The sequence below is a fragment of the Pygoscelis adeliae genome, unplaced genomic scaffold (genome assembly GCF_000699105.1).
Source record: "Pygoscelis adeliae isolate BGI_AS28 unplaced genomic scaffold, ASM69910v1 Scaffold156, whole genome shotgun sequence".
NCBI lineage: Eukaryota > Metazoa > Chordata > Aves > Sphenisciformes > Spheniscidae > Pygoscelis > Pygoscelis adeliae.
The window spans coordinates 816835-837658 of record NW_008825016.1 but is presented as its reverse complement, the minus strand read 5'-3'; the positions used below and the strand labels follow the sequence as shown (position 1 = coordinate 837658).

The 20824-nt window shown below is 40.8% G+C and overlaps 1 protein-coding gene across 1 annotated transcript in view; it reads right to left on the bottom strand.

Annotated features, from left to right (window-relative positions):
- Positions 1-1013: 1013 nt before the first annotated feature.
- Positions 1014-20824, bottom strand: part of IL1RL1 (interleukin 1 receptor-like 1) — a 23364-nt gene continuing 3553 nt past the window's right edge. Inside the window, exons 3-11 of the mRNA XM_009326290.1 lie at positions 20585-20786; positions 20078-20246; positions 19828-19990; positions 16886-16954; positions 14909-15041; positions 14661-14818; positions 7336-7479; positions 5243-5401; positions 1014-1360 (exon numbers count right to left, since the gene is read on the bottom strand). Coding sequence (XP_009324565.1) covers positions 1014-1360; positions 5243-5401; positions 7336-7479; positions 14661-14818; positions 14909-15041; positions 16886-16954; positions 19828-19990; positions 20078-20246; positions 20585-20786 — 1544 coding nt within the window. The remainder of the gene's footprint in view (positions 1361-5242; positions 5402-7335; positions 7480-14660; positions 14819-14908; positions 15042-16885; positions 16955-19827; positions 19991-20077; positions 20247-20584; positions 20787-20824) is intronic.

Genomic DNA, 20824 nt, shown 5'->3' with positions numbered 1-20824 from the left:
CTAAAAAGATTAAGATTCGCAAAGATATCTGTACTAGAACATGTTTTGTTCATACACCCCTGAACTAGAAGGAGATTTGGCTCTGATCTTTGCATCTCAAGGTATTCCCTATCAGAAGAAAGTATAACTAGGCATAAGGTCAAAGCAGAAAAAAAAAAGAAAGGTGGATACTGACTCTTATAAAAATGCAGTAAGTCTCTTTTTCAGTAGCTTAAAGGAATGCTACCAGTGTACAAGAAAAAAAAACAAACCAAACAAATTTTAAAATGTTATTTCTCTCTGGAGATAATAACAATAGCAACAGCATGGTCTGTTGTACTTGAAAGATTTAAATTTCCCCTTTGTGTGAGATTCATTTTAATATATATAATATTAAAAATGCATATAAATATATATCAGCATGTATTTGTTTCCCTTAACACTGCTTTTTTTTTTTTTTTTTTTAATGCTGTATTCACATCAGTCTCAAAAGAGCCTTTACTGAGGCATCCCTACTAAGGAAGAATAACATTTCATAGTATTACTATGACTATTGAATCAAAAAGGAGTAAGTGGCAGAAAAAATGAACAAAAGCACAACATTATACTTTCTAGTTGAATAATACACATTGCGCTTCCTAGTTGAGTCATATAGAAGGCATTTACGTTTGAACAACTGCATTAGAAAGGTAAAGAACCTGCAGAACGTTCAGCTATTGAGAATCAAAACTTTCGGTTATGTGTACAAGTATATATAGAAAGAAAGGTACATTTTGTTTCCTGTGACACGCAAAATTCTGCATGCAGCCTAGAATGATTTATTTACAGAACTCCCATACCTATAAAAACTTCCTTCAGTTCCCCAGACCTCCTCCATCAGTTTACCTTATCATTATTTAATTGAAGGACTGAAAAAATTTCAAAATTACAGCCAGACTTCCAGACTGTAAAATCGTGTGCCTACTGAAAGGAAAAGGAGCTGCAGACATGTGGTTCATCCCGATAACGTACCACTATTTTCTCAGACTCACTGTTCACCTGGCATTAGCTGAGTATGAGGACTTGAGTGTCAGTGGCATATGGTACCTCACCTGTTTCCAGAACCTAGAATTGGATGACTGTGGGTGCACAGTGTGCTGCTCTTTCCATTTGATGGTACCTTGCTGCTTAACAATAAACCTAAGAGATTCCTGAAGCTTCTCATAAGTCCCAATTGTCTCCATTTCTAGCAGGATCACCTTTGTACCATTTTGAATGAGGGCATTGTATAAAGCAATGTATTGATCATAAGCAGGTTCTTTACAATTAATCAGTTGGTGTGTTAGAAGGATGATCAGCCGTCTGCTCTTCTGCATCCTCTTCTCAATTGCACTGGCTGTATCTAGGAATGAACAAGAAAATTATGAGACCCTGAAATTTCTTTTATAAAGTCTTTTGTGTTTAGGTACTTCATTTGCATTGCTTTTTAACCAGAAATAACTTCTGTCTCACTTCAGTCTGGTACAGTTTATTCATTAGAAAAAAAGCTTAAAAAACCCAAACTAGACCAAAATGAAACAAAACACAAAAACAAAAAACCCGAAGCTTTCCTTTCAAATTGTTTTCAAAAGCTTTCCTTTGGTTGAAACATTAATATTTTCACTGCTCTTAAGAATTGTTAGGAATTTCTAATCCAACAACCTAGGGTCAAGTTCAGTAGATCTGGATTGCATCAAATTTGTGCTTGATCAATAGTCTTCATGTAAGGAATCATGTTCTATCAAGTTGAGTGCTTTACAGACTGATCCTGCAATACTGACCCATGAAAAACAGTCATTTGGAGACTTTGGGGTGACTTACTTCTTAAGAGGCTTACTTAGGGGCAGAGGGAGTGTTAATTCTCCTGAGCGATAGCATGCTAATTTATACGCTAACCTGTGCGTTGGGTTGGCATCTGCCCTGCGGGGGTGGATCCAGACTTGCAGGGCATTTGTATGTCAGCATGACTGAAGGTGTTTCTCTTTCCCACCGGTGTGTTAGGGAGAGCTGATCAACCACAACTGGGACAGTGATGTTGGAGGTGTTGAACCTAGGACACTTGAGAGCTAGCATGCTATGGGAGAAATTTCTGGGGTGACTTGGAGAGCTCCACATCAAGCCTCCAGGAGCTGCTTTTCCCGATGACCTGCTGTGACGTCTATGGGAAGAACACTGCAGATGAATGCCTGTCCAGCGAAACACTCATCCCAGTTAGAAGCATTTCCTGTGGTCTGTAGAATGAAAGCTGGAGTTGTTTTGGTGGGAGCATGTCGTGCTGGGCCAAGGGAAAGGAGGTGGGAGCTGAGCTAAGGAAATTCAATGTGACAATTATTTAACAAAGCCATTGATTTGCAGATGTCATCAGCCAGCTGCATATGCATCCTCTTTTCCTTTGCTGGGGGCTGACAGCCCATTTCAAGGCTCTTCTCAGCCTCAGAGGGGCCCAGCTTTTTCAGCTCCTGGGTCAGGAAGAGAACCCTTTCAATGACTCCTCTGTCCTATTTCTTGGCTCTGAGAGTATTCTATGAAAATAATTTGCCTTTCTGTGATGTTCACCAGTTCAACTCCTTTCATTTTCTTCTTTTTCATTAAATTTTCCTGATGCTAGGAGAATAGATCCTTTGGAAGGTGATACAAATTAAGGTAAGCAGCTACTTTCATGTTTTGTTCCCATAATAACAACACTGTTAACATCTTTCTCAGTTTTGAGGTGCAGTCCATTGTGCTCAGGACTGAAAGACCATGGATCTGGGGAGGTATTCACTTCTGCATTTGGATTTCTGATGCCATACTTGTGGCAAGAGGGAAAATGGGGCTGCATGCTGCAAATACTTTAACCAAGGGATTCATTGCAACCTGTTTCATCAATGTTAGAAGTTTATGAGAGTTCAGAAAGTGACAGAAAATACTGTGAAAGAAAAAATCCATCAGCAGCTATTACACACAAAAATTCGAGCATCTGAAGTCCACACACTGCTGGGAGAGTACATTAATGGAAGCATAATATAAGCTTGCCCTGTTCTTAGTCTTTTCCAGTCCTTTGCCCATGGCCAGTGGTGAAGATAGGACACTTGGCTACACAGAACACTGCTCCAGTGAAGTATGATCATTCCTCTGTTATTTGCTCATGATTTTGTGTATTACAGATACAGCAGCTCCAGCAGTGTTTGGCTAGATTCTGCAGCAAGGAATGCGGTTGGCAGGACAATGAGACCGTGAGAAGAACAGAGTAGAAGGTGATGCTGGTGAAAAGTCTTGGTTTGCTGCGTAATACTTGCATTTGCACCTCTTCAGGCAACTGTTAGGTTGTAGAAAACGCTATTAATCAGTAAGGCCAGGAAACAAAAAGAATGCTAGTTTAGGGAAGCATAATGGAAATCCGACAGCTATGCAGTGCTGTTTATCACTTGAATCATTCTGTTTAACTTTCCTTTTTACTGGAAGAACACAAGTTTCAAGTAACAAAGCTTTGCCCTGGAACTAAGAGTCATAAGCATGTCTTGACATAATAATTCCATTTTATATCCTCACTGCAATCTTTTTTTTCTGGAAATACATGGAGTTTTACAGTGAAAAATATGATTCATCAAATGCTATGATACGTGTTCAGGAAGGATCACAGTAACTTGAAGTGGCATTTCCTGTTTTACTGTGCTTAGCATATTTTAATTGTAAGGTTTGGGATTTGGAGACCTGGTAATGAGAGGCTCAAGATCAGAAGATAAGAGTGGGGAGTGTATAGGTAAAGTCCATCTGCGTGGAAGCAGAGAACTTCTAAGTGCTCCCAGTGGCAGGCAGATTCTGAATAGCTTTTCCACCTAAGTGGAAGCATTTTGGGGCATGAAAGTGGACAAGGAAGAGAAAAGCAGAAGGCTGGGAAAGTAGGCAAGAAGAGAAAAAGAAGGACAATGGTCAATGCTCAGGACATTTTGAGAGTTTTGATTAAATCAGACTGAACAAGTCAAACAAAAGGTACTCACTGTCCAAGGCTGGCTTGGCGAGTCTTCTGTCTGTCACTTCTGGGTTACAGGCATCCATTTATACCTTTGTACAGTGAAAACATCTTTGTTTTCAGCCAACTTATTAGAGCCCTTGTTAGTCCCGCAGTCTTCAGCTCAGTTGCGTGCTGTGCTCAGTTTTCTTCAGGATTGCCATCCATAAACCACAGTTTGAGAGCGGTGTCCCATAACAAAATATTGCCCTGTCCCTAATCACCTGAACAGGTGGCATAAATTTTTGTCATTGACAGTTTTGTGAGCTACTGTTAGTTCCTTGTTCTGGATCTGGCATGCTGGGAATGGTCTGGCTCAGCAACTCTTGCAGCTTTTTTTACATTCTTGTTGCAGTGGGTTTTCTCAAGGCCAGGCAGCACTTTTGCCACTCTCCAGAAGAGAAGGACATCAAAGATCTCAGCCCAGCTCTGGGCAGGTGAAAGACACCTGGCCCAATGCAGATGATTTCAGAAATGTGTAACAGAAAATGTGTCAGCTTTGGCTTCCTGCCTGCTTACTGACAGGGAGAGAAGATCTGGTCCACAGAATAACCAGAGCACAAAATAAACAGACAAGTCAGCTCTGAAGGAAAGCAGATAGCACCTAGATGACAGCAATCATAAGAGATAGTGTAGAGGTGTCCATATGGAAATTAGCACAGATTAATTAACATGATTCCATTCTGGAAGACAAGGAAGCGGGCATAAAGAATACCAGCTGTTTCCTGAATTAGCGCTGGGAATCATGTGAAGAGAAAGGAGGTCACGTCAGTGAACAGAAGGTGAACTTCCTGTGACTCTGACACCCTCATAACAGGTTGAAAAACCCTGAGTGGTAACAGCAAGGTTAATTTCTCAACTTAGTATGTGGTTTTCTCCTCTTCCGTGTCTTGTAGACCTACTCATGCACGGTTCGGCTGTGGCTTTGCCCAGATAATGGCTATGCAGAGCTACACTACCCAAAGAGCAGGTGTATGTTTAAAAGAGTGACACTTGGGGTCACATTTCCTGCACGACCCAAGAAGATGATAAACAATCCGTGCCCCTGCCCTGTAGCTTGCTTTTCTTAGCACACGGGCAAGCACAGAGTGCCATTGCGTCACCCCGCCTGAAAGAGCAGACACACAGCTGCTGAGGAGATGAGCAGCCAGCTCAGGAATGTAAAGGGACCTCCTATACCCCTAAAAGGGACTAGAACCACAGTCTGCTCAAGCTTGACAAGTCATTCTGTGCATTATCTGATCTGAAACTTACCTTCTCCGGGATATATATCTCTCCCATAAATACACAGTTTATATCCACATTTATTTTCTAGAATATCTGGCATGATTTGGTAAACAAAATATTCCACAAAATTAGCTTCATTGGCATGGCTTCTGGGGTAGATAACATATGCATCATATATCTTCCCATCTGTAAGGCAAAACAAGAGCAAAGTGTATTGTGTTATCATGAATTAGAGCTGTCTATTGCAAAAGCTAGAAGAGAAATAAAAAAATATCAGTCTTTGAAATAGATCTAAGTAGAAGGTCCTGCTAATCTGGCTAACGTATATCATCAGGTGCATGTTTGGAAATTAGAGACTGTGCACATTTGGTGTTTTCCATGCTCAATTGTTACGTCCTGTGTGTTTGTAAGTTTGGAGAAGCTGACCTTTGTATTGTGAAGGCTGTATCCCAAAGTATATAGAGTAAGAATTCAATTGATCGATGCATATTAGCATGAAACAGAGATGAAGCTCAGCATTTGTTGTTTCAGTGATACAATAGGCTGTTAACAGCCTTTGTCTTTCAGGACAAGACACTCCACTTAAATTCTTCCTCCCTGAAGAAATTACTCATCATTCCCACGACATAGCATACTTCTGAGTGAAAAGCTCCTTTACTCAGGAAGTAGTCTTACAGTCAGAACCAAGTACAAAGTCAAATATTTCTTTCACTCTTCATTTCTCTCAAATATGTTTTCCATAATAGCATTTTTTTTTCTAATCCCAAATGTTTCGTTTCTTTCTTTCCAGTGGAGATGATTATATCCCTTCTTTTGTTGTTATATGAGGTTCTTGTCCAGACCATCCTTACAATAAAAAAGAAATAGCCATTTCCAGAGTCTGATTCATTTCATCATAAAATATTCTTAAATGGAAACTGCCCTAAAAAGCATACTTCTTTCCTCTTTAAAGAGAACATAAGTAACTAGATCAGCTGTAGATATCTACCATGCAGACATCTGTGTAGGAGGCAGCTTCAGATTTAAAAAATGTAAATTTAGGTGTCTACATGAAAGCTAGGTGTCTAAACTCCTGCTACAATCAGTGGAGAACTAGCCGGTGCAGTTAGTGAATTCTAGAGTGATTCAGATTACTCTCATGTAAATGCCAGGGACCCAGCTGAGTTGCCTAAACAAAGGCATCTAGTGCCATTTGAGACTTCCTATGGTACCCTACCTGATCTCCAGACCCTGCTCCAGAAGTCTGCAACATCCGGCAGATCTGTGTTACGTGTTAATTTTTTTGGCCATCCCAAATGACTGTAGATGCCCGTGTTTAGACCACCGACGCAAGGTCCCAGTGCCTGGTTAGCTGAGTTGATTTTACTGATGAGAAGCTGGATTTGGTCACCTAAAAACATGTACCACATAGTGTCATTAGGCACTGCCTGCCCTTCAGCTGCCACTGCAGAGGGGTTCAGGTCTCTCTTAAGTCCTCAGGGAGCTCCAACGGCACTAGCTGCTTACGGTTAGACAGCTAAACCCAACCCCAGGTCTCCAGGTTTCATGTCTTTGATGGGAACTTGCATGCGTGCACCTTCGTTGCATGCGACTAAATTTAGATGTCTTAATCTTGTGCTGAAGTCCACCCTTAAAGTTGGATGGGATGTATTCCCCCCAAAAGTGTCTTCCATAATATTGGTACCTTTCTCTTTGGCTTATAAAACTGCATTGCTCTAACACATGCCTGTTAACACATTAGCCAGTAGTTCCTTTGCTTTAGAGAGCACATGACAAGTACAGTTAATAGCACTGTATATTGGATTTTCACGGTCATTCAATGTTTCATGGCAAATATTTTTGTTAAAAAAATACGAAACCAGGACTGAATCCCTCTTTTATGTAACACATCACTACAGAACCCAGGAAACAAGGGAATGTAAAGCACTACCAGAGCTATGTATGTCCCCTCTCATCTAAACGATTTCAGAAGGCATGACAAAGCGAAGGATCAGGCTCAGGTGTCATATGAGGTAGTAAGCAACTATTAAATAAATCCATTTTCATATGATTTGCCTTTTTGCTTTTTTTTAAGGAAAAGCTTTCCTTAAAAAAAAGGAACTTTCTTGCTCAATTCTTACCATCCTTGACTGAGTAGGGCTGAAATATCTCCCGATACAATAGGACGATATCAACTCGGAAGGACTGATAAAGTATAACGGAGGCTGCTATTGCAACTAGCAGAACTAGAGATCCTACAATCAAGAGGACGTTAGGAAGTCCCACTGCAAAAAAGAGGAATATATTGTTAGCCGTAGAAAAGTTAACACATGAGCTGAAGCCTCAGCCTCTCACATCCTTACTTCTGTCGCAGCTTTAAGGAGCTGGAGCTCACAACAGAGATGACAAAGCTTTTTCCTTCCCCAGCTGGTGTAGCCAACACAGAGACCCCTAAACTAGAAGCATACTAAGCAGTATGTAATTAGTATTTGCTTCTGTTGAATCCAGACCTACCTATGCTAAATACCACAGCTGACAATGATGTTTAAGCATTTTGTAACATTGTAAAATTGTTAATAACGCAACCAGCAACAGTGTTCAAGCGTTTTGTAAGGCATCTAAGCAGATGCATGACAACTGTAAGTGTCCACAAAAGGACAAGCGGAGGCTTCTGGCCTAGTTGCACAAACAGGGTACAGAGAAACGTGCAAATAATGAAATCTGCAAGATAAGAACAAAGTACGCAAAACAAGCAGGAAAACAACATGTCCTGATCACAAAAATAAAATAAACTATGCTGGAGGCAGATTATGTTCTCCCCTGCCTTTTCCTTTGAAGAGGGTCAAGGAACATAAAATAGCAATTACGAGTAAGGAAAATTGGGAACGAAAGGAGCCACCCCTTTTAGTTCCAGCTTCCCTCATGGAACAGCTCTTGAATCTGACTACCCCCCAACTCAGAGATGAAGACTTATCAAGGGTAGGTTCAAACTAGATAGAAGGAAGAAATTTTTTATGCTGAGGGTGGTGAAACACTGGCACAGGTTGCCCGGAGAGGTGGTGGATGCCCCATCCCTGGAAACATTCCAGGTCAGGTTGGAGGGGGCTCTGAGCAACCTGATCTAGTTGAAGATGTCCCCGCCCATGGCAGGGGGGTTGGACTAGATGACCTTTAGAGGTCCCTTCCAACCCAAACTATTCTATGGTTCTATGATGCTATAAGGATGGCAGTCACCAGCTCTGTGCTATTGTATGCACACAGCTAGTCTAGGACAAGATTGTGATTATCACACAAAGAAATGCACGTGAAAATGTCCAGATTGTGCATCCCATCTGCATAAAAGGGCCCATCTGTCTTTATTTTACTATGATACAGCAAATATAATAATTGCCCTGGCTTGGAATATCACTAGAAGATGTATCCTGTCAGTGTTACAAGAAGAATTGAGGTATGCTGCAATTTCAGAATTATCTTAGCTGCGAAAAGAAATATTCCTTTGAATGTTAGCCACATATAAATTTAAATACAAGCATTCTGGCATTACAAACACGGAGGTCAGCTCTGGCATCCTCACTGTACAGACCCTTCACAGCATATCAGCCCACGGAGGGTAATTATATGTGCTGGTAGCAACTCCACCCAGCCAAGCCTTGTGCATTCGGAGCAGGGATCAGACGCTCAGGGCTTTTCCTCCCCCTGCCTGCAAAACACACGAGACACACGTGGCTGCAGCAGCAGGCCATTCACCGGCACTTGAGGAGGAGCATCTTACAGCAGGCTGAAAAGCCAGTCTCAGTTTCCTCTGCAGAAGAGGCAGCAAGACAGATTGGAAAATGTTGCAGATCGTATGCGGCCAGTAAGTATGCTACCAGGTGAAGGCACTGACCACCACCAAGGAGCAATTTCAGAGCTTTCGCTTGGACTTGGCTCTAAGTGAATGAAATAAGAAAAAATATTTAGCCATGAAGAGTCTCTTATATTGAATTTTACAGGTTCCCTGGCTTCTCCAGGACATGTTGAATAAGGCAGTGTATTGAGTAGTACTTGCAGAGGCAACCTAAAAGTATTAGTGCCTGAGAAATTCCACTGAAAAGGTATATAAATAAGGAGTTTACAAGTACATTTTCCCTTTCCTCTGGTAGGATGCGAGGTAAATTTGACATGATTTTCACACTCTTCCTGTTTTTTTCTTTGCCATTTAAAGGGAGAAAGAAACATCAGGCATGTGATGTAGCATACCTCACCAGAACTAGGAGATCTGGGGAAACCGCCTTCCAATAAGACTGAAGTGGGCAAGAAAACAACCAGTTTCTTTTATAGCAAAGGTTGGCCAATTTGTAGTTTTAACAGTGTCACGTGATGCCCATGAAGGAACTTTGTCCTTGTGGACCCCTTCAAATTTTATGTTTTGATCCATTTTCCTGGTCAATACACACACACACAGACAAAATTAGAAAACCCCTTCCACCAGCTGGTGAGGACGACCCAAGGATCAGAGATTGCCACTGTTTCTTATTGCTTCATTTGTTGAGAGTGCGCTCGCCACATTACAAATACTGCTGTAACACATTGAGTGGGTATCTATAAAACATGTAGAAAAGAAACAGATTCCAACAACAGCTTCTGCAATTGCAAACTAAAAAATGCCTTTTGCATTTTGTTTTGCACTGATCAGATGAAGACTGGAAAACAAGCAATAGATTTCCTGTGTTTATACAGCTTGTAAAGCATCAGACAAGAACCGCATGGCGGTCTTCCTGGAAGAGCAGGTTCCATTCCCAGTAAGGTTGACTCAGCCTCTTGTTTCTCTGGAGTAAATCAGCTGTCTTCAGCACAATGGGGGCAAGGGCCAGAAGCCACTTTTGGAGGCCCCGAACAAGGTTGAACAGATCCTGTTGTTCTGTTTGACTTTGCTGCATCATTTAGCAGCAGAAAGTTCATGAGTAGACTGTCTTCTCATACTATTTATTTATATTCAAGAGCAATGGGAATACAGAACTATCAGCTCACAAGAAACAATATTGGAGAGGACAGAGAAAACAAGTCAGAAAGCAACATTTGAAGAATTTCCTGACAAACTCTGGAAGAACAGCAGTTTTTTGTAACTTCTCTGGCTTCTAAGGTGGACACACTTCCAGACAGTAAAGGCAGAGATCTGGGTCTGGAATTCCTGTCCACATCTGTCTACCAAAGATGAGCCAAAAGGGTAGGTTCGGCATTAAATATCTTTGAGGAGGAACAGAGCTGATGTTCTGGGCTGAACTTTATCTCTGCTCTGAATGACTGGAATTTCTGGCATTCTCCAGATAAGAGTGTTCACACCAGAAAGATTTGTGGTCCTCTGGGTATTTTACACCTCCTTGTGAATGAGAATTGAGGAATGCTCAGGGAGAAATAAGATGATGCTTGTGGGTCAGACACATGAAAAGCCACCTCCAGTTATTTAACCAGCCCTGGATCAAGATGAGGAACTAAAAGCTAGTGGCAGCTTATATAGTAATAGAAAGGGAAGGACTTGGAAGGTATTCAGACAGCCCGTGTATTCCCTAGCAGACAAGTTAGAGGGGATGCTGAAGGGATGTTCCTGTCTGACCCAGCTCTGCTGGTAGAAGGACTTAACGCTTTCAGTGTTTCTCCAATTACTTGTCATTGCCTCTGTCTCAGGAGCTAACAGCTTCCCCCCCCTCTGCCAGCAGAGCTACTTTTGTGAGCATTGATCCACTGCAGTTATCAATGAGCTGAACTGGCATGAACAGTGTAGCAAATCAGTTTTCTCGTTCTTGAGAGGTGGCATCTTCCAGTGTGAGAGAGACCAAGCAGCTGTGGAGGGCAACTGGGAGTAGTCTGGCAGGCAGACTGCCTCTTGCCAGGTGTCCAGCAGGATGAGCTACATCTTTGTCAGGAAAGGTGGAAGAAAAGGGAATTAAAAGTTGTTGCAAATTCCTTAGCCTTACAGTGACCAGAGGCATCCCACACAACAAGTTACACAGATGATCTCAGAGCACATGAGAGGACACGTCTTGTGGCAGAGAGGGAATGTAAAATGTGGGATGATCACCATCTCTGGAATTAAAAAGGGAGATATAGGACTGAAAGATCTGGAGGAAATGAGACAGCCAATATTTTCTGTAAAGAGGTATTATGAGACATGAAGAATGTGTTTATGAACAAGTGTTGGTGAAGGAGTCAGAAGATACCAAACAGCTTCAGGCAAAGAGGGGAGAGAAAGGATGGGAAATAGTGTGGAAGGATAGGTTCCATGTTGACTGAGGTGATCAAAGACTAGGCAGGGGGTGAATGAGAAAAAAACGGAGAAAGATCTTCCTCAGCAGGAGGAGAAGCAACCTCTGAATGCAGCAGCAGCAGCAGCTGAAAGATGCAGGGACATTAGCACCTCCTAATGGAGGCAAGAACATAGCTGCAGAGACTGTCAAATTTCATAGCCAAATCCTCATTTTTAATTTAATATTCTTCTGTTAAAACAAAGAAAGAATTTGCCTGATTTCTCTGTCTGAAAGACTTAGTGTTCGTAGTCTGGATACCACCAGATCACACCAGAAGGACTGACTGCATTGCATTACTCCTGATAACTGAGGTACTTGGGTCATTTCTAAAGAGCTGATCAGCTTCTCTCAGCAGCATTTATTTCCTATTTAAAAAGATAAGTGAAAAGACACTTGGGACAGACACTTTTTTCACAATACAGCACTTTTCTTCACTTACATATGTGAATACATACAAGTGTGCACAGCATATATCCTAAACTGGAAAATACACTTTTTCCCCTGTGAAATGTCAAGCAGCTTTGCCAATGACATCCGTTCCTGGTAGTATTAAGGGAGTATTTTTGTTTTCCATGGAGACAAAAACAAACAGCTTTCACTACTCTTGACTGTGAAAGGAACTCCTCCTTTTCTTGTCGCTCCTCTCTGGCAATTTTTTATTCTTATGTGGACTGCAATTGTTATCAAAGCAAATTGCTAGGGTTAATTATAATGATATCGCCAACAGTGGAATAGGACTTGAAGTATTTGATTATGACTCAGAAAAATAGATTTAATTCCTGGTTCCCATTGAAAATTTCTATGTGGTGAGCCAAATCATTCATTCAGCAGGTTTTTGAAGACAGGGGCTGTTGCTGTAAGACTGAACAGCAACTCTAATGCAATTGCTTACAGCATCTTTGCTTCCTCCCTTAATCTGTCACCTGTGCAGCTAAACACTATTTATCTAGTTCACTAAACGCCCCCGGAATTGACTGATTTGAGTAGTAAGTGGCATGACACCTATTCATCTCTCACTTCCTATCACAGATCTGTGCTACAAATAATGATAATGATGTAACCCATACTGAATGCCCTGAAAAAAAAGTCAGAATACAGAGCAGGAACTTGTGTAAAAAGCACATTAACAGGATAGTAGCTAGCAGACACAATTTGTGCTGTGGGAAACATTATGGAACAACCACATATTTAAAAAAAAAACCCACAACTCAGGTTTTTTTTCATTAAGAATAAGCAAACAAACAAAACACAAAAAAGAAGTAGAGTACACATTTTTATTACACATTTACAAGATGTGAGGCACAAGAAAACCCTACAGCATTTTTATTATACTCAGAGGCAAGCTGTCATTGTTTTAGCATAAATATTGCTCAGCTGTGTGAGGGGTGAGCGAAGAAAACTAAAGCAAAGCACAACCATTTCTGGATGTAGCATTGCTTACACCAACAGCGCTGAGTAGCAGAAGCAGGCATCTTGACAATAGCAGCAACAAGGAGAAGGGGACAGACATCCACACAAAGCAGGCAGCAGCAAATGGGGGTCACAGTCAAGAGCTTTCATGAACATTTACTGATGACCTATGGATAAAAAAAAAAAAAAGAGTTGTCTACAACAGAAATCAGATTTAATGAATCACTTGATGGATACAAAATATAAAATACACTCTTTACTTCAGGTAGTTTGTAATATGGGGTTTTTTTTCCACAAAGGACTTGTATTGCCTGAACTAGAGTGAGCTGGAACTGTTACTCAGTTTCCTTCCCTCCCATTGCAAGTACACTCCCACACTCAGATAATTCAGCGCAGAGCTGATGTGTTTCCAGCTTCCTGAGTGATGCTACGCTTGCACTCATTTAGTAATACCCAACCAAAACATGTCCTGCCACCTTCCTGTGGGGGGAATCGGTGCTGTCCTGCTGGATGATGACCCATCCTCTATTATAATTCACCTACATCCCTTCTAGTCTAGGCTATGGCAAGGAAATAGGTCTATGCTTTGAAGCCATAATCCTGCAGGAAGTTATGAACAGTCAAGAATACTGCAGGACACGGAGCTGTGCACACCCTGTGATCACAATACACTTGATTTTACTCTTTCCAGCACTCTCTTACAGAAAACTAATCCCTGTTAAAGACCTTGGGATTTCTTCTCAAGATCCTTGGTGGTTCGGCATATCTGAAGGGATAAGAAAGGAAACCATTGACCACAGTTTCTTGTTGTGCCTTCACAGACACAATAACATTCTCTGCCATAAGAATCAAACTCAGTGGTGCTGGTGACAGTGCTTTCTCAGAGATCTGGCTATCCCTATTAAAAAAAATTCCCATAGGAGCTAAAGACCATCCCAGTCCCCATCATTTACTGAGCTCAATTTTCCTTCTCTGGCAGAAATTACTGGAATCATGAATTTAAAAACAAAACCAAGGGAAAGCCTTTGAAGTGTTATTCAGACTTTCGTGTGGCCCACAGTGAACACATTGGTGCTCAGAGGGAGAGAGGATAAAGCCAGACATCACAGAGGTTAGTCACACCACTTAACGTTGTCAAAAAACAAGGCACTGCAGTGGATGTGGTATGGGAGAGAAGGCAAGAAAACTGGTAAACTGGCAGCTGAAACTCTTGCTTTTGAAGCTTGTCTATTTTCTGCCATGGTTCTGCAGTAGAAACAACAGTTTGATTCTCAAAAGAAGATGAATCTCTGCTTCTCACAATGCATTTTAACACTGATGACCAAAGGAGAGGTCAGTTCCTTGCCCAGCTCTTATCTGCAGAGGATCCTCTACAGCCTGAGTATCTTGTAGAGCAGACTGCACTATACCAGTGTGCTTCAAATCCCAGTGCGCCACATGCCTTTAAGGCAAGGGGAATTTGTCACCGGGCAGAAATATCCTAGAAATGGGATATTCTTATCACATGGCTTGTACACTGTCCTGCTCTGCATATTTAATCTCTCACTGATACCATTTGAGTAATGCCCTCCCCCCAGCACAATTTACCCCAAGGACTTTCACGACCTAATGAAGCCATGAGAATTTTGCCACTGGCTTGAATACGTAGGGAGGAAGCAGGCTGGTTTTTCTTCTTACCAGCAGAAACTTTCTTACTAACAGAAACAAATAAAATCACCAACATATATCAAACTGAGTGCAAAGTGTAAGAAAACAAAATGAAAAAATCCTACCCTCAAATTGTGCTTTGAGTTGTAACATCACCGTGGCCTTTGTGTTCTGCATTTTGTTCACCGCTATGCATGTGAAATTTGCCTGCAGATCCTCCTTTTTTATTTCAGTAATATGCAAAGTGGTCTCTCTGTAATATTCTTGCTCACGTCCTTCAAAACTAAGAGAGAGAAGGAGCTGGTACCGTTGGCTTTAATGGCTAGGCACAGTTTGCATAGAAGAAAGATTATTCTGTGTTATATGTACTTACAAACGAGTGTTTTCATGAAATCTTGAAGAATCTAAGTATTTCACTGGGATGTTATCCACATCCCATGTGACAATGGCCATTGGCTGTTTCTTAATCCCCAGGCGGGCCTGACATTTCAGAGACAAAGAAGCACCTAATCAAGATACAGAGAGATGTAAACATTCCTTGATGAAAAACAAGTGTAATTTTATTTTCCTCATAACACCTTTTCCTACAAATCTTCATACCACCTGTGACTTTTGTCTTAACAATTCTGACATATTTTTCTGCTGAGAAAACGACGCATAGAAGAGGCTCGAAAAGAAATAGCAAAAGGAGATTTTAACAAATAATCTAATACAACACCAAGGATTACAAAAGGAATTATTTATATTTGTTATGATGAAGGCAACGGAGACTTTACCTGTCATGCTTAAGCCATGTAATCAACTATTGAGGAACATGGAAACTAAATGCTGGTTCACACACAAATGTACATGGAAATAACATAATTTAATTTCAGTATGTATTATTTTGCGTAAGTCTTGTGTGCAGAATCTTATCTTGGATTTTATTCAAGCTGGACAAAAGTAAAGTAAACCAGTCCAAGCAAAACTAAAACAGGAAATTCCTTAATAAGTATTTGTCATTAGGAAATATTTATTCCAAAGTAAGAGCCACCGTTGCACTGAAAGAAGGTATAATTAAAACACTTTAAATTATTTCCATGTAAATCTGCATCTATTAACAAATCTTATGACTTACATCCTGAACTGGTATTAGGGAGCATGGAGAAATCCCTTCAGTTTTGCCAATAAGAGACAATAGATCCAGTACAGCAAATGGTTTTTAAATGTAAATTTGCTTCTTGCAAGCAGTGCCAGATTACTTATTGTCCCAGGGGGCTGAGCAGAGCCCACAGAGCACTAGAGACTGACCATCTCATTAGAGAAAGGTGGTCCTGGAGCACAGATCATCTAATTCTGAGTGACAAAGCAACCAGGGGAAAGAGGAAAAAAAGAACGGGGATGCGAGTCAACATGGCAACTCTCTGAGTACGTGGCACTTCAGACAGGGCCCTGGGCACCTGCAGTACCTGCTACCACAGGTCTTGCTGTAGGACAGAAACAGTGGAGTGGTGATTGCGATCCCCTCTCCCAGTGGCCCCGATTCATCCCACCTGCCCTGGGAGACAGGTATCCTGGGCTACCTATTTATGTTTCAGATGGGCTCAGTTGCTTTCTGGAGAGGTCCACCTTTCTCCGTTGACTATACAAAAACCCTAGACGGCTCTCACTCCTACCACAAGCACCTTGCTCTGATGCTGCAAGTTACGCAGGGTAAATCTGAATCACTGAGAACATCTATGGTCCTAAATGAAAGGGAGCAAGCTCTGCATCGCGGGCTCTCCAACCTGCTATTTCTAAGTTCACTCCTTGGTCCTGTCTTTCAGCCCTCTCGGTATCTTCCAACCAGACAGGTCTGCTCAACGCTAGCCAATGTGGACATGAGCCAGGCAGTGCTCCACAGCCTCAGGGCCAGCGACCAGTCTCTTGCCCTCCTTCATTCATCAACAGAGACACAGCCACTATCTCCAGACTGGAACCGCAACTAACAAGGAGTATCTCTAGTTGCAATAGTCCATCCTTCGCTCTTAGGGGTAGCAGTTTCAAGGAATTTAGCTAAAGCCCTCTTTGAAGTGGATGGAAGCTGTCACCCCTTCAGTTGGGATGTAATAATTGACCGTGTGAGTAATCCTAGTCTATCCCAGGAAGGGTAGAATGGATTATTTAAATCCCATTAAATTGCTGCTTAATACCTGAATAACCCATCAGTTATATCTAACTTCACATCCTGCCTGGGATGAATTAAATCTGGTAAACATTATGGTGCAAAAATGTAATGAAAAATTCCACCATTAAATCTTCTTGAAGATCCCCATGTTCGCTAGGCCGTCACAAAATGTTAATTTAAAAACAATTTAAAGTCCATACTTACCAAGATCCACTTCTATTACATCTTTATCTTTTGGAAATAAAATTTGAGGAGGTAGAGGTGAGTGTTTTGCTTTAGAAATTAAGAAGGAAAAGAAAGCACATATTAGAAAGTTGCAAAAAAGCATTTTGTAAGATAATGATTATAATATGTTCAGTTAATATTTTAAGATCCCAAAGCAGAATTGCAAACTAACACTACAACAGTGTTTCACATGTCATAGAATCATAGAATCATAGAATCATTAAGGTTGGAAAAGACCTCTAAGATCATTGAGTCCAACTGTCAACCCAACACCACCATGCCCACTAAACCATGTCCCTAAGCGCCTCATCTACACGTCTCTTAAATACTTCCAGGGATGGGAACTCAACCACTTCCCTGGGCAGCCTGTTCCAATGTTTAACAGCTCTTTCAGTAAAGAAATTTTTCCTCATGTCCTCATGTCTGTTGGGATCATCTGATTTCATTCCTATGACCAAATATTCCTGGGAGTCTGTACATGTTAATAGTTTAAGTATTTTCTCCCCATTTATTTAATTTTACCTTTGTACATAAAGAGCAAGGAACATTTTTATTTTCTGAAGTACTGTTTTAGCTGCTGAGTGGAAAAAAAAGCAAATGCAGTTATAAGTTTGTGTGTTTCCTCACTTGCCTATTTTGTTTTTAAAAAGAGATAAAGAAATTCCTTCAGACATTTGAGAAATTACTCATATCCATGATATGAAATAGCAAATATGTACTTTACTCTCAGTATCTGAGCTGGGGACCCTCTAGCCCACAGCTGCCTGCCCGCGTTCCCCTCTGTTTCCCCCATCTCTGCAGCCTGACAGCTGAGCATGTCCCAGGCCTCTCTCTCTCCACTGTCTGCACACCACTGCTGCACACAACTGCTTCCCATTGCACCAGTCTGCCTTGACACTGAGCATCCCTTATCATTACCTTTTAGAAGGAACACTACTTTTCCTTTGACATATTTCTCTTCCGTCCCCACTAATAATCGTTATGGACAGGTCCAAACTACATCCAGCTGCTTGACATGAACTAGGTATTCAGATCTTTAAGATTTTTTTCCCTGGATGCATATTTCTTCTTTTCTTGCCCTTTATACTGTCTCATATTTCCCACTCCAAACACATTGCTTGCTATCCTTTCCCTCATTAAGGTTTTCCATCTCAAGGCACCTCAGCGAAACCGATAACCATATTTCCCAAAAAAATCTGCAGGAACTCATTTAACCCCCTGCTTCCCAGGCTGCCAGAAAAGCAATTCTCGTTACCCATCCTAAATGTTTCTAATTTTCATTAGCTGGATCTGGTAAAAAAGAAGTCAGGAGAAAGTCAGTAACTTCCTAGCTAGCTGACTATGCTAAGTTCTTAGCTGCCAGCATTCAGAGGCAGAAGGTCCTCTGGGTCAGTGTGGATCTGCAAGGCAACAGGAATGTACGTCATAACCCAATATTATCAAAACACAGGAGCTCCACTCATCAGCATACTAATTTTAAGGGCCGATAAAAACTCAAAGAAGTTGTCATTAAGTACTTTGAATTGAGTAAAAACTGGAGCAGCCATGACAGACCCAGCTCAGATTTCACGTTATGTTGCAATCCCTTCTTTCTGCAATGATTTCAAAAGAAAAAGTCAGATTAACTTTGAAATGAAGTAATCTGCCTGGATGTAACAAAGGCTTTTGTAAATGTGGATGCCTTTGTGCCAAATAAAACCCAGAAATTTTCATTATAACCCAGACACAACAACATTTCTGACCAGTTAGAGAAGTTTTGATGAAAGTACATTCAAACAAAAATGTTAGGCAGAGAAGTGTCGTGTAGCCCAAGAGGACATTACAGGGAAGAGGGGAAGGAAAGGCAAAACACCTCCTAAGCTACTGTACAAGGTCTCAGCTCAAATCTGTCTTCTGTCCAGCTCAGAATAATCAGAACAAACTCCGCTACTGAGATCTGGGCACAGCAGCAAAAAATGGAATCAAGGCTCCTACTCTCCAAACCTGCATTCTGCCCACAAAGCTGGGTGCCTCCCTACAGCAAAAAGATCTGATGTCAGTCTGCAAATTAACATTATCTATTTTTTGGGGGAAAAAAACAAAAACAAAAACAAAAACAAAAACAAAAAAAACCCCAAACCCAAGCCCTCCCCTGCTCCCAAACCCCCAACAACACTTCTGACTCTTTTTCTACTGATCTGATTGCAGAACTGAAGACATATTTTGAAGTCTTGCAAGTTGATACAATCTGGAACTGCTGATTGCTGCGTGCTCTTCCCCTGACCGTCATCCAAATACAAAGCCTCCCTGAGGAGATTGCATCCTAGAGGCACCCCAAAGTCCACACATCTCAGCCATGTTGGCTGCGTTCAAAATAACAAAGACACAGTAATCACTGAGCTCCACTCATTTTCTGTCTATATATACACATCACTCATTTTGTCTCATTCAAGATAAATCTAAAAGTTTTTTCAGCCCTACTATCAAATAAATGCTAGCTAATCAAGATGGACAGAAGATATTGAGTTGTAGGCCATCAACACACCAGTGATCCAATGACCGCCAGATGATCCTCACTAACTACAAATTCTTCTCCCCTCGAACAAACAGAAAGCAGAGCTTTGTGGCAGACCACTAAAGAGACCCTTCATTTCAGAAATAAGTGCTACCAGACAGCTCTACCAACCACAGTACGTAACCAGAGTCGTCAGAGACTTTTAGTAAAAAGCTGAACGTGACCAGGTCTGAATTTACCCCCATCTTGCTCCATTTGGATCCCCATCCACAAAATTCACCTAAAAAAGCTGATCTAAAGTTTCATTAAGAAGATAAAACAAACAAGCATAAACTCTTTTTCTCTTTAGTGTACAAAAGGAGCTTCCTTTGCTTTAAGTAGACATCAGTCTTTTTAATCTTAGCAAGATACAAAATGACTGTCTTACCCTTACTTATGAAAATCCTTGTTGCTGATACATTAAACACATTTCCTTTATGAGTGTAGATAAATTGACAAGTATAACAACCATCATCCTCCTTCCTTGGGTTGTTAATAAAAATATATTTTTCTTTCTTGAAGTATCTCTCTCCCTGAAGAGGTCTGCAGTCCTGGAAGAGAAAATTTTCTTTATTTGGCTGCAAATAGCTTCTCACAGTAATCTGATCTACAACTGGCACTATCGGGGGTGTATTTACCTTATACCACTGGATGATAGTAGCATTCTTATAATTGTCAATTGTAGGACAAACAATTTTTCCTCTTCCAGTGTCATTTGGGTAACGAATCTGACTTGGGAAACATACTCCTTGCTTGTATGGATGCACCTGCACACTCATGTTGACCGACTTTGTGCGATTATTTGAACTTTAAAATGGAATAAAGGTATGTCAATGATAGTATTTTTATATGGAATAAGCGTTCCTTATTTTTATATGGAATATGAAATAATACAAATATATAAATATTTGTAACAAATGTGAGTTTTGCCTTTTATAAACATATGGATCGTTATTGTAGTTCAGTCACAGATTGATTTTTAACGACCTGTCATAAAAATAGCTATTGCAGAATGAAAAGTTACATGAATTGGTGTACACAATGAAAAAATGGCATCATGTCCACAGATAATAATTAGACTGCATTAGTAAAACATGTTTTTTTTTTCCAGTCTTACATCTTTCACTTTTCAATGTTGCACTTACAAATGCATAAAACAAGTGTAGTTTCCAGAATCCTCTCTAGAAGTTGGCAGAAACCAAAGAAATTGTTTTAAGGAAAATATTCGTGATCCCTCTTCTTCTTCGGGAATTATTTTGTTAGTATCTGCATGATACCAGGTGAATTTCAAAGTTGAACTCCATCGGGGACATTTTATAACTAAAGCCTCACCTTCCATTGCATCAACTGCAAATGAACAAAAGATAAAAAACTCAGATTAATTT